The sequence below is a fragment of the Hippopotamus amphibius genome, chromosome 14 (genome assembly GCF_030028045.1).
Source record: "Hippopotamus amphibius kiboko isolate mHipAmp2 chromosome 14, mHipAmp2.hap2, whole genome shotgun sequence".
NCBI classification, from domain to species: Eukaryota; Metazoa; Chordata; class Mammalia; order Artiodactyla; family Hippopotamidae; genus Hippopotamus; species Hippopotamus amphibius.
The window spans coordinates 55,997,965-56,011,613 of NC_080199.1; the positions used below are offsets into that span (position 1 = coordinate 55,997,965).

Sequence of the window (13,649 nt, forward strand, 5' to 3'; positions counted from 1 at the left end):
TTTAGGAGGGAAAACACATAGGAATGAAGAACATCTAAAATAATCATAGACAATTTAGCTGAAATGTACATACGACATTGAAATTGCATTATAAACAACGCCCAATAAATTTCTCATATTTCCCAGAAGTCTATGAAAGCAAATATTCATTGTTTCCTCTTCTCTCCCTGTTCCACACCCTTTTGCTTGGTAAACTCACCCATCTCATCTGTCAGCTGCCGTGGATGTGTTGATGGCTGCCATGTCTCTATCTTTAATCCTGACCTCTTTCTTGGGCTCTAGACCTAAACTTTCAATTGCCCATAGATATGACTATATGGGTGTCCCATAGACTCCCTTCAGCATGTCTGAAACTACAGGTCTGGACACATTTCCCTATCCTACTCATCCCAAAGTATTGTCTCTTTTTCCTTTACTCCTAACCTGAGTTAATCTCACCTACACCCTAGCTTCACTGTTATAACTACAAAGCTGGAACGTGTTGATTATCATCAAATCCTTCCCCCAAAATTGCTTTCCCAATTTGGTTTACCCTACTTTAAAAAGTCTATTAACAAGGACAATTAGGGAAATTTCAGTATGGATTGTCTATTAGATGACATTGCAGAATTATTGTTAGCACGCTGAGGAGTGTGATAATGGTGTGTTCTGGTTATACACAAGAATGTTCTAATTCTTAGAAGTTGCATACTGAAGTACTTAGGAATACTGACTACAATTTACTTTCAGAATTGTTTAAAAAAAAAAAGAGAAAGTGTGAACGAAAGTGGCACTATGTTAAAAGTTGGTGATTCTAGTTAAAGGGATTATGGATTTATGTTTTGCGATTTCTGAACTTGTTTTTAGATTTGAGAATTGTCAAAGTAAAAAGTTCCAAGAGAAAAACAAAAAGAATGAAATGTACAAGACATGATAAGCAGGGAGGAAAAATGCTGCTCCAGATGTATAGAACCGTATAACCAATACCTGGGAAACCTAACTCACTGACCCTCAGGAAACACAAAATAAAAAGCAACAAGAGATTAAAAATAAGTCTCTTGTCTAGGTGGTGTCACTACTCCCTTGAATTATGATCTCCTTAGCAGAGTCTCCTACCTGTTCTGTGTGTGTCCACGCTCCCCCCACCTCACCTTGCTGCCAACAGAGGCGTCTTCCTCCAACATGTATCTGACTGCCACAATCCCACCTACTTAATAATGTCTAGTGAACCACTGCTTCCACACCATAAAATCCAGACAACTTCATTCACCAGGCAAAACACCTCACAATAAGGTCCTAACCTTTCTCTTCACCACACCTGCTTGCTCTAGTGATACAATTTATTACCATTCTCCAAAGACACCAGGCCCTTTTGGTTTAACACTCTTGCCCCAGGCTGTTCCCTCTGCCTGGGGAACACTCCAGACACCCCTGTCATGACCTTCACGAAACTGTAATGGACGACGTCTGTGCTGCACCAGATCCCCTCGCCCATTTTCCTCCTTCACGTGCCTCCCAGCTTTCCCTTTCGACAGCCAGCTGCTTCAGGTCTTTCAAAGAAGACCGCCCTTGAGCTCCTGGAGCCAGCTTGGCTCCCAGGGTGGAAGAGCAGCTGGTGCCTGGGGACGTGTGCCCCCTGGGACGACTACTAACCAGTGACTGATGGTGCTGAGTACAAAAGTCCCAGCTCTCCTGCCTCAGGATGGGGCGAGGCTGAGGCACAACTTGCCCTGCAGCAGATCTCTGCCCGATCAGGCAGAAGTCCTCCTTCCCCCTGTGGAACTTTCACCTGGGCTGCATGTATACCTTCCCCACTCCAAGGCTATAAGGTCTTTAAGTGCTCAGAACACAGCGTTGGTCTCTGCACAGTTTCCTCAGCTGCACAGCAAATTAATCTCAGGCCTTGCAATATTTACAGAAGAGTACAACAAGGCAAATGGAAATGATTTATCTCTAAGGATTAACTTTGTGTGTGTGTGTGTAAAAAAAAACAGTTCAGAGGTACTAGTTTTTGTGTGTGTGTTTGGTTTTTCTTAATATAAATTTATTTATTTATTTTTGGCTGCACGCAGGCTTTTTCTAGTTGTAGTGAGTGGGGGCTACTCTTTGTTGCAGTGCTCAGGCTTCTGGTTGCGGAGCACGGGCTCTAGGTGCGTGGGCTTCAGTAGTTGCAGCATGTGGGCTCAGTAATTGTGGTGCATGGGCTTAGTTGTTCTGTGGCATGTGGGAGCTTCCCGGACCAGGGATCAAATCTGTGTCTCCTGCATTGACAGGCAGATTCTCAACCACTGAGCCACAGGGAAGTCCCCCCAAGGATTAACTCTTAAATTTTCTTTGCCACATTTGGGTATACCAGTCATTAATTTATTTTATACATACCAGGATTTGAACTGCAGCTGGTAAACTATCTAAAGGAAAATCTGGAAGTCCAAGAGTAGAAGATTCTTGGGAACAGAGAGTGGTGGCAAAGGATAAGAGTTGAGCAACTCTAGAGGAAAACAAGAAGTGATATTAAATTTTCTTCTAAAAGTTTTGATACATTAAATCTGTTAAATATAAATTAGCTGGGCCAATTTAATCTAAAAAGTTGATATCCACTATTAAATTCTTAAGGAACAATAATTCCATATTACAATATCCCTTTTAAAACTCAGAAGCTGATTAGGTACACAGATATAGTTCTTAAATCTTTCACAATATGTAAGGTTTTTCACAACCTGGCCCAAAACTACCCTGCCAACCTCACCTCCCACTTTTCTCAATCTAAATGCAAACTCGAGCCACAGAAGCTTTTTGTAGACCCAAGAATAAGACATATACTCTCATGCCATGCTTTAAAATTTTCTCCTTAGAATTCCTTAATTCCATTCTCTATCAGTCAAGAGCCTACTCATTCTTTAGGACCCATCTCAAATGCCACTGCCTTCGTGAAGCCACCCTTATAAAGTCTCAACCACAACATCCCCTAATACTTAGAAATTATGGCCTTTACCACACTATGTTAAAGTAAGGTATTTATATACATATCTTTAATATTTATTTACTTATTTATTTGGTTGCACCAGGTCTTATCTGCGGCAGGTGGGCTCCTTAGTTGTGGCATGGAAACTCTTAGTTGCGGCATGCATGTGGGATCTAGTTCCCTGACCAGGGATTGAACCCGGACACCCTGCATTGGGAGCACGGAGCCTTAACCACTGTGCCACCAAGGAAGTTCCTATACACCTATCTGTAAACTCTTAAGTTTCTTGCCATCAAAGTTCATGTCTTATGAACTTTATCATTAGCAGGTACCAGAGCTACTGAAAAATTCTTCAAGTAGTTGTTGAATGAATGAATGAATCAGCTGATTAATGAATGGGCAAAACAAATTCAGTGTTGTGTCCATATATATATCTGAAATACTTACTTCTCAGCAGGAACATTAGCTCCAACTGAATATAACAGTTTAAGTTGGTCCTAAAATAACATAAAACATATCAAATTGATTAATAAGGAATGTAACTGATTAAATGCAAATGTTTTATAGACATAATTCAACCTTTTCATTAAGCAGATATTAAGTAATTAATAGCAAAAAATCATTTCTTGATACATATCATTTCTAAAAGTTGACCTTTCAAAAAATCTTTCAGACGAATACACTACAATAACTTTTCTTCCTAGTTTCCAGAGGTTTTCTTTATCTTTATATCCATTTTTCTTTCCATCAGCTACGGAGGGGCACATCTACAAACATAGTACATTTTTATAGTAATTGAATTTATTATAAATAGGAAAACTGTTTAAAAAATTAATTATCCTTAAGGGGAGAGGGGCAAGATGGAAAATGGGATTAAGAGGTATAAACTACTACGTATAACTTTAAATGAAGTTTAATCTATGAAAATATTGAATCACTATGTTGAACACCTGAAACTAACATAATATTGTAAATCAACTATACTCCAATCAAAAATAATAAAAATTTTAAAATAAAATAAATTATTCTTGTTCCTACTCACCTTGAAGGGTAGATAATAAATATCTCTGGCTTGAAATCGAGACCGGAGCGGGGGATCTAACGGATTTCCGGAGTACCTAGGCACTGGCAAGCCCAAGGCAATCACTCGGAAATTTTCACTAACTCGGACAATCTTCCAAGCATCCAGTTCTGTTTTGGTGTGATCCTGAGAGAGTAAGAAATCAAAAATGACAGCATAATGATATAGATCACAACCACAAGAGCCAGGCTAAGGAATTTAGGCCCTGACCGCTGCGCAAATGTATTTGAGAACCCTCTCGAAGCCAAACGGTCAAGGAAGGGAGCACAGTGGAATCAGGAGCAGAATCCCAGGGAAGGCTCACAAAATGAAGACTGGTGTTTGAAAGGAGAAGCATCCAGGAACAAAGGTGATGTGGGTCAGATCTCTAAACGCTAGTCAATAACACAGACGAATAGCCAGAAGAGCAAGGAAAATAAACCGGTTCAAGCTAGAACCACCAGCAGAGCAGAGACTGCCCAGAGACCTTCAATAGATAACTGTACTTATGGATATATTTCTACCAAGGTATATTAATAATAACAGCTTTTCTTGAAAACTTAATACATGATAAGCACTTTCCATGAATTTTTCCCATTTAATTTTCACCAGAATTCAAACAGACATTTAATTTCTTTCTATGGATGAACATGCCTGGGGAATGAATAGCTGACCAGTGGAGATGTCAGAACACACACATTAATTTATGAAGTTCACCATCTTACATGGGTTTGGTTCAAGGAACCCCTAAACAATTGCAACAGTAACATCAAAGATCAGTGATTGGCAAGTACGGAAATTGAGACCGTGATTAAAAATCTCCCAACAAACAAAAGCCCAGGGCCAGATGGATTCACAGGCAAATTCTATCAAACATTAGAGAAGAGCTAACACCTACCCTTCTCAAACTCTTCCAAAATATAGCAGAAGGAGGAACACTCCCAAACTCATTCACCCTGATACCAAAACCAAGCAAAGATGTCACACAAAAAGAACATTACAGGCCAATATCACTGATGAATATAGATGCAAAAATCCTCAACAGAATCCAACAGCACATTAAAAAGATCATACACCATGATCAAGTGGGGTTTATCCCTGGAATGCAAGGATTCTTCAATATATACAAATCAATCAATGTGATACATCATATCAACAAATTGAAGGATAAAAACCATATGATCATCTCAATAGATGCAGAAAAAGCTTTTGACAAAATTCAACATCCATTTATGATAAAAACTCTCCAGAAAATGGGCATAGAAGGAAATTACCTCAAGATAATAAAAGCCATATATGACAAACCAAAAGCCAACATCGTTCTCAATGGGGAAAAACTGAAAGCATTCCCTCTAAAGACAGGAACAAGACAAGGGTGTCCACTCTCACCACTATTATGCAACATAGTTTTGGAAGTTTTAGCCACAGCAATCAGAAAAGAAAATGAAATAAAAGGAATCCAAATTGGAAAAGAAGTAAAATTGTCACTCTTTGCAGATGACATGATGTTATACATAGAAAACCCTAAAGATTCTACCAGAAAACTGCTAGCACTAATCAATGAATTTAGTAAAGTAGCAGGATATAAAATTAACGCACAGAGATCTCTTGCATTCCTATACACTAACAACAAAAAAGCAGAAAGAGAAATTAAGGAAACTCTCCCATTTACCATTGCAACAAAAAGAATAAAATATGTAGGAATAAACCTGCCTAAGGAGGCAAAAGACCTGTATGCAGAAAACTATAAGACACTGATGAAAGAAATCAAAGATGACACAAACAGATGGAGAGATATACCATGTTCTTGGATTGGAAGAATCAACATTGTGAAAATGACTATACGACCCACAGCAATTTACAGATTCAACACAATCCCTATCAAATTACCAACGGCATTTCTCATAGAACTAGAACAAGAAATCTTACAATTTGTATGGAAACACAGAAGACACCGAATAACCAAAGCAATCTTGAGAAGGAAAGACAGAGTTGGTGGAATTAGGCTTCCTGACTTCAAACTATACTACAAGGCCACAGTGATCAAGACAGTATGGTACTGGCACAAAAACAGAAAGGAAGATCAATAGAACAGAATAGAGAACTCGGAGGTAAACCCAAGCCCATATGGGCAGCTTATCTTTGACAAAAGAGGCAAGAATATACAATGGAAAAAAGACAGCCTCTTCAATAAGTGGTGCTGGCAAAGTTGGACAGCTACATGTAAAAGAATGAAATTAGAACACTTCCTAACACCACACACAAAAATAAACTCCAAATGGATTAAGGACCTAAATGTAAGGCCAGACACTATAAAACTCCTAGCGGAAAACATAGGCAGAACACTGTATGACATACATCAAAGCAAGATCCTTTTTGACCCACCTCTTAGAATCATGGAAATAAAATCAAGAATAAACAAACGGGACCTAATGGAACTTAAAAGCTTTTGCACAGTGAAAGAAACCATAAACAAGACTAGAAGACAACCCTCAGAATGGGAGAAAATACTTGGCAATGAAGCAACGGACAAAGGATTAATCTCCAAAATATACAAGCAGCTCATGCAGCTTAATACCAAAAAAGCAAATAATCCAATCCACAAATGGGCGGAAGACCTAAATAGACATTTCTCCAAAGAAGACGTGCAGATGCCTAATAAACACATGAAAAGATGCTCAACATCACTAATCATCAGAGAAATGCAAGTCAAAGCCACAATGAGGTATCACCTCACACTGGTCAGAATGGCCATCATCAAAACATCTAGAAACAACAAATGTTGGAGAGGGTGTGGAGAAAAGGGAACTCTCCTGCACTGCTGGTGGCACAGCTACTATGGAAAACAGTTTGGAGGTTCCTTAAAAAACTAAAAATGGAACTATCATATGATCCAGTAATCCCACTACTGGACACATACCCAGAGAAAATACGATAATCCAAAAAGAACATGTACCACAATGTTCATTGCAGCACTATTTACAATAGCCAGGATGTGGAAGCAACCTAAATGCCCATCAACAGATGAATGGATAAAGAAGATGTGGCACATATGTACAATGGAATATTACTCAGCCATAAAAAGGAATGAAATGGAGCTATATGTAATGAGGTGGATAGACCTAGAGACTGTCATACAGAGCAAAGTAAGCCAGAAAGAGAAAAACAAATACCATATGCTAACTCATATATATGGAATCTAAAAAAATGGTGCTGATAAACCCAGTGACAGGGCAAGAATAAAGATGCAGATGCAGAGAATGGACTTGAGGACAAGGGATGGGGGGTTGAAGGGGAAGCTCGGACGAAGTGAGAGAGTAGCATAGACATAGATACACTACCAACTGTAAAATAGATAGCTAGTGGGTTGCTGTATAACAAAGGGAAATTAACTCGATAATGGGTGATGACTTAGAGGGCCAGGACAGGGAGGGTGGGAGGGAGTCACAGGAGGGAGGAGATATGGGGATATATGTATAAATACAGCTGATTCACTTTGGTGTACCTCAAAAAAATGGTAAAAGAGTGTAAAGCAAATATAGTCCAATAAAGAGCGTAAAAAAAAAACCTATATTTCAAAAAAATATATATATATATCGATGATTGGGACTTCCTAGGTGGTGCAGTGTTTAAGAATCCACCTGCCACCACAGGGGACATGGTTCAATCCCTGTTCCAGGAAGATCCCACATGCTGCGGAGCTACTAAACCAGTGTGCCACAACTATAGAGCCTGCGCTCAAGAGCCCACAAGCCACAACTATCGAGCCCACGTACCACAGCTACTGAGGCCTGCATGCCTAGAGCTTGTGCTCCGCAACAAGTGGAGCCACCACAATGAGAAGCCCGAGTACTGCAAGGAAGAGTAGCCCCACTCTCTGCAACTAAAGAAAGCCCACAAGCAGCAATGAAGACCCAAGGCAGCCAATAAATAAATAAACATTTAAAAAAAAGAAATCGGTGACCACAGATCACCATAACAAATATATTAACAATGAAAAAGATTTACCAAAATGTGACACAGAGACACGAAGTGAGCAAATGCTGTTAGAAAAATGGTGCCCATTGATTTGTTTGATGCAGTTGCCACAAACCTCTGATTTGTAAATAACACCATATCTGTGAAGCACATTAGAGCAAAGTGCAACGTAACAAGGTATGCCTGTATTACATTTGAGAAAAACATGAAAGAGGCAGAGGAATGCACCAGGCAGATATCTGGGAGAAAACCATTCCAGGAGAGCAAAGTGCCTGTGCAAAGTACTGATAAGATAGGAGAATGCATATCCAGCAGCTTATGGTACAGTAAGGAGAATACTAGCAGCTGGAGTGGAATGAAAAGGGAGAAGGATAGAAGGAGATAAGGCCAAAGAGGCAGTAATGGCCCAGATCACCCAAGACCCTATGTTCCACTGTAAGGACTTTAGATTTTATTCTCAGTAGCACAGGAAGGCATTAGAGGTTTATAACAAAGGAAAGACCTGTTCTGCCTCGCATTTTAAAGCCATCACTGACTGCCCTGGGGAAGCCAGGACGGAAGCAGGGGGGTCCAGTTGCGAACCTCTTACAAACTCAGGCATAAGATGCTGGTAGCCTGGACCTTCAGGGTATCTTTAAATACTTTACTCATTTCTGTCAATATCTACTGGGCTCTGAGCTTCTTGAATCCAACAACTGGACTTTATTCAGCTTTGCCTTCCTGGTGCCCAGCATAGTCTAGAAGCTATTCTGCTTGTTGAGGGAAGGAAGAGAAGGAAAAAGGGAGATGAAGAAGGAATATGGAAAAAGAGGGAGAAAGGGAAGAAGAATTAAAAGGAGAAAAAAGACAAAGAAAGGTTATTAAATAGGCAAAAGGAAGTAAAACTCTGGGAGGTCTTCTAACATGGTCTGCAAAGAGAAGAGCTGTACAAAACTGTAAACACATGACTGACTTCAGCCAATTGCCCAAGATATGTGCCACCTGGACATTTGTCCTCATTCTGACACAATCCTGTCTTATACAACAAATGGCACAATGCACAGCTCAACAGCTAAGACAAAGCAGTCAAATTATTCTTTCCTTACTTGGAGAAGTTTGTCATAACGCTCAGCAGACATCAGGAAGCGTCCATCTTCAAGCTGCATCTCCCTATTTTCCAGCAAGTTGTTCAAAACAGGTAGAACATTCCTCTCCGCCTTTTCCAAGCCTTCCAAAACGAGAGTTCTACCTTCTGTGGCTGCACGAACTGCACACTATTTCCAAGAAACAAAAGCAATATAAGAATATCAAACATAGAGGAGCATGGCCTGATTTTACTTGTACAGTAATGCAAATTGAACTGTGGTTCTTAATATAGGGACCAGGAGTCAGGAAAGCTGGGTTCCAGATCTTGGTTTTGCTTTTTCTGCCAATATGATCTTGAGCAAGTGATTTTCACTCTTTAGGCCTGTTTCCCCACTTGTAAAATGAAGAAATTAGAAGTGGTGGTCTCTAAGGCTCCTTTCAGCTGTAACATTTTAGATATACCCCCAAAGAAGTAGAAAATTAAGAGCTATCTTTGGATCAGTAACACAATTAAGGAAGCAGATTCCTTAACTAGAAATGAGAAATGAAGATTACAATGTGCCCTATTAAGATTTTTGTGACGATCAGATAAACTAGGTGAGAACTCATGGAGACTCTGAGGTTTTAAATGAGTCACCATCAAAATGGATTCAGATTTAGTGTCATGTTTGATGCTGACATTACAAACTTACCAAAACAGAAAAGAGTCAGGTTTTTACATTGGCCTAGAGCAGATTGATCATAACCATAGTCCTACAAGTCTTCCAAGTGTAAGAAAATTAGAAATGGAGATTAGGAAATAAAGTAGGACCCAAATTGTAAGAAGACTTAACATATAATATAAAATAAGTACTAAAGATGTGGGGAAAAAATCTTTCTTTAACTGAACAAAACAGAAAAATCTACTTTTTGGTCAAAATCCTTGAAAATCTGATTTATAAAAAAACTTCAATGAAACTTCTCCTGTGTACTTTACAATATGACTAGGATTGATGCTGCTAAATTTATGTTATCACTCTCTCCTTAAAAGTCTCCTTTTTTGGTCTTTATGACACTGTATGCTCTTTAAAAAACTTCCTCTTTTCTGCCTGCCCATTCCATGTAGGTGGTACCAAAATTACATCTTTAACTCAAACTCTTCTTACTCTATAAGCTCTGGCCTGAATAACTGAAGCTCTGGCCTGAATAACTGTACTTAATCACACAGTTGCAACCACCACTGCTGTGCTAAGGATTCTCAACCTCACGCTCCCCCAAACCCCACCATATAGTCCTATCACATGGATGTCTCTAACCAGACTCTAGAAGCACCTCAGCCTCTCTTGCAGAACACGTCAGATTTCCCCCCAAGTCTTCTCTTTCTCTTATCTTTCTATTGCAGGTGGGAGCACCATTCACCCATGCCAGGTCCTGGATTCCTATCTCATCTCCTACATCACCATATCCTGATGATTTAACTTCTTTAATATTTCTGGAACTCATTCCTTCTGCCACTCCCCTAGTTCAGGCCCTTCTTACCTCTCAGATTTCCTCCCTACTAAGTCCAAGCTCCTTAATTTAGCATATGTCTATCGCAATACGGCATTTATCTATCCAATACTTTTCCTGATATTAGTTGCCTCACAGGTGCTAATTTTGCAACAATGAACTGGTTGTGATTTCCCCCTATGCTTATAATAATATACCATACTGCTTTACTAAAAAAATCTGTCTGTTTTATACTGATCTCTTTGCTTAAAATTTAATTTTCTCTATAGTAATTTGCCCCCAAACAATCTGAATATTTGAAGAGAGGAAAAAGACTATTTCTATTTTTTTTTTAGAAACTAAATAGCCAAAGAAATTTCTCAAATAACAAAGCACTGACTTTCCAACTGTGGGAAAAAACAAACAAACAAGCATTGCTTAATCAAGTCTCCTTTTAATAAGCTGTTGAATTTTGCACTGTATTGCGGAATTCAAGTGTTTATGTCCTATCATAAAAAATAAACTTTTATGAAACCACAATTAGACTCAAGATGATCATCCTATTTTAAAAATAAGATTTATTCATGAATAAACATAAAAACTGACCACCTTGTGGTACCAGCTTTACTTTTTTAAATGCATGGATAAAAGTGACTTAGAAGCTCCTAAATAACAAAGAAAATAAGAATCTCATTTTTGATAGTTGAGAAAAGGACAAATTCATAGAAATGGCATCCAGAACATTAAAAATAAAATATAAATTACTACTTGTAAAAATTCATGTTTCTTTCTTTCAGAAGAATCTATTCACTCCAAGAAAACACAGCTCATAATAAAAAAGAAACTCAGCTATATCGCAATTAAAAAAAAAAGAAACTAAGTTATCACAACTTGTGGCAATATTATATTTAAAAAGGTAAAAGTTTTATCAATCTTACTTATAAAACAGACTAAATATTGTATTTAACTTTTAAACACTTAATGGAGATGAAAATAAATTGTTCTCTGAAATAAAACTAGAAATATGTGTATCAAAATTTAGTGGTTTCCTAGGGAAAATAAAGTCTTGACAACATAGACACAACAGACACTGCAGATGTGCTTTTATTTACTCCAGAAGACCCTGGTCAATTATACACTGCACCTTTCCAGAGGAATCTGGAATAAGCTATAGAGAGAGAGAGATCAGATGCAGAAGTTAAATACACAAAGGATTCCTTTCATCTACCCTAACGGAGGTAGGTGCTGTGATTATAAAGTTGAAAAAGTAGTGATGGATAAAAAAAGACCTCTTGAAAACCTGATAAATGCTGTACCTCTTCTCCAGAGTAAAATGCGCACAGGTATATGTCTACAATAGAGATCTCAAGTTAAGAACCTCTACTCTGAAAGAGGGATAGAAATACGAAGTCACAATTTGGCACACACCATAGTAATAACTGTTGGAAGCAAGAATCATCAATGGGTAGTAAAATCCATCCAGTGGGTAAGAATATGATGAGAAACAGGATATTTGCAAAGACTCAAAAATATCTTCCCACAGGATATTTATAAGCGACAAAAGGAAAAAAATAACACAATGGTGAAGGACCCTGGCAGATACCATGTTAACCAAATGATCAGTTAACATTTAGTAATGAAATGTATCAATTTCATGTACTAAGCTTCTAATATGAAACCCCCAAAAGGACATATCTCTTCTATAAAATCATTGCTTAAAAAATGGATGATCTTAATAAAACCATGAGAAAACATCAGACAAACCCATACTGAGCAACATTCTACAAAATAGCTGGCCATGAAGAGGAGAAGGGAGGGGCCTGCTGCTAGAAAAGGAGACAGAGCTGGTGACAGTGTGGCAGAAGTCATTTTTTTTTAATGATGTAAAGACTTGAGCATATTCACATGATGAGGAGGAAGAGCTTTGTCTTTGATAAAGTATCACTCCTCCTACCCTTCCAAGACTAGCTCTCTGGACTCTGAGCTTAGAGACATTCTCTCTCACCTCCTCCAAAATCTTCCATCAACTATACTGTATCTTTTTGCATTTTCAAATTCCTATCTTCTACATCCATGTCTGTACTTAAAGAAAATCTACAGTCTTCTGAGACCTCTTAATATGCTCTCATTTTCCTCTCCTTTACTTTCAAGCCTCTTGAAAATGGTCCACATACTAACTGCCTTTAATAAGCACCCATCGCCTTATTTTACTGAAACTGCTCACTTGAAAGTACCAACAATTAAACTGCAGAGTATCAAGCTTTTTCTTGATCTTCCTGTTCTCCTTTCCTTCAGTCCTATTCTGTGATCCTCTCTTGTGCTTTATCGTCTATGAATATTTACCAGGTTGGTTTCCCCCTGGCTTTCCCCAGCCCTCCCTCTGCCTCCCGTCCTCTAAAGGGCAAGTGTTTCCCAAAGTTCTGTTAACCTTTTCCCCTTCTCCTTTCTCATTGGTTACTCCACTGGCAAAGATCAAACCTATGCCCACAAATCCTCATTCATTCATTGAGTATCCATTACATGGCAGGTGCTCTGTTACGTGCTATGTTAAGTACGACAACAATAATAGGTAAGACTTTAACATTTTCTTTATTTCATTATTCTTGAGGAATATACTGTGTGACCCTAGCCTTTCTCCTGAGCTGCACACTCACGTTTCCAAATACCTTTTAAAATATCTCCATATGGATGTTCAAATTCAATATGCTTAACCAAATCAAGCTCACGACTTCTTCCCTCAATCAGGCCCTCTTCCTAATGTCTACTTCAGTTAAAGTTTCACTGATTCTCCTGCCATCCAGGATTTGTTACTTCTGTTTCCTCAAACAATTTAAGTGTAACCTCTAAATGTCTCATGCATCCATGAACTCTTCATTCTCACTGCCACCGTTCCAATGGGAGCCTTCATTACATCCTGCTTTTTTTTACTAAAAGAGCTAGCTGGAGCAGGCACCATATCTCAATGCGTCTCATCCTCAGTTGTCCTTAAGGTGATGAAATTTTACTGCTAGAAAAGAGGGACTGAATCATGCTATCTATAAACTCCATTTCAGTAGTGAGATACATGATTATGTGATTTACCTCAACTTTATTAAGGATATTTTTTAAAATCCTCCTATAAACAACAAAGTTCTACTG

The 13,649-nt window shown here is 38.6% G+C and overlaps 1 protein-coding gene across 1 annotated transcript in view; it reads right to left on the reverse strand.

Moving 5' to 3' along the window:
• The window catches only part of VWA8 (von Willebrand factor A domain containing 8), a 340,198-nt gene that overhangs the window by 275,287 nt on the left and 51,262 nt on the right, over window positions 1-13,649 (reverse strand). The window contains exons 5-8 of the mRNA XM_057707109.1: window positions 9,065-9,232; window positions 3,984-4,148; window positions 3,389-3,438; window positions 2,359-2,467 (exon numbers count right to left, since the gene is read on the reverse strand). Of these exons, the coding sequence (XP_057563092.1) occupies window positions 2,359-2,467; window positions 3,389-3,438; window positions 3,984-4,148; window positions 9,065-9,232 (492 nt within the window). The remainder of the gene's footprint in view (window positions 1-2,358; window positions 2,468-3,388; window positions 3,439-3,983; window positions 4,149-9,064; window positions 9,233-13,649) is intronic.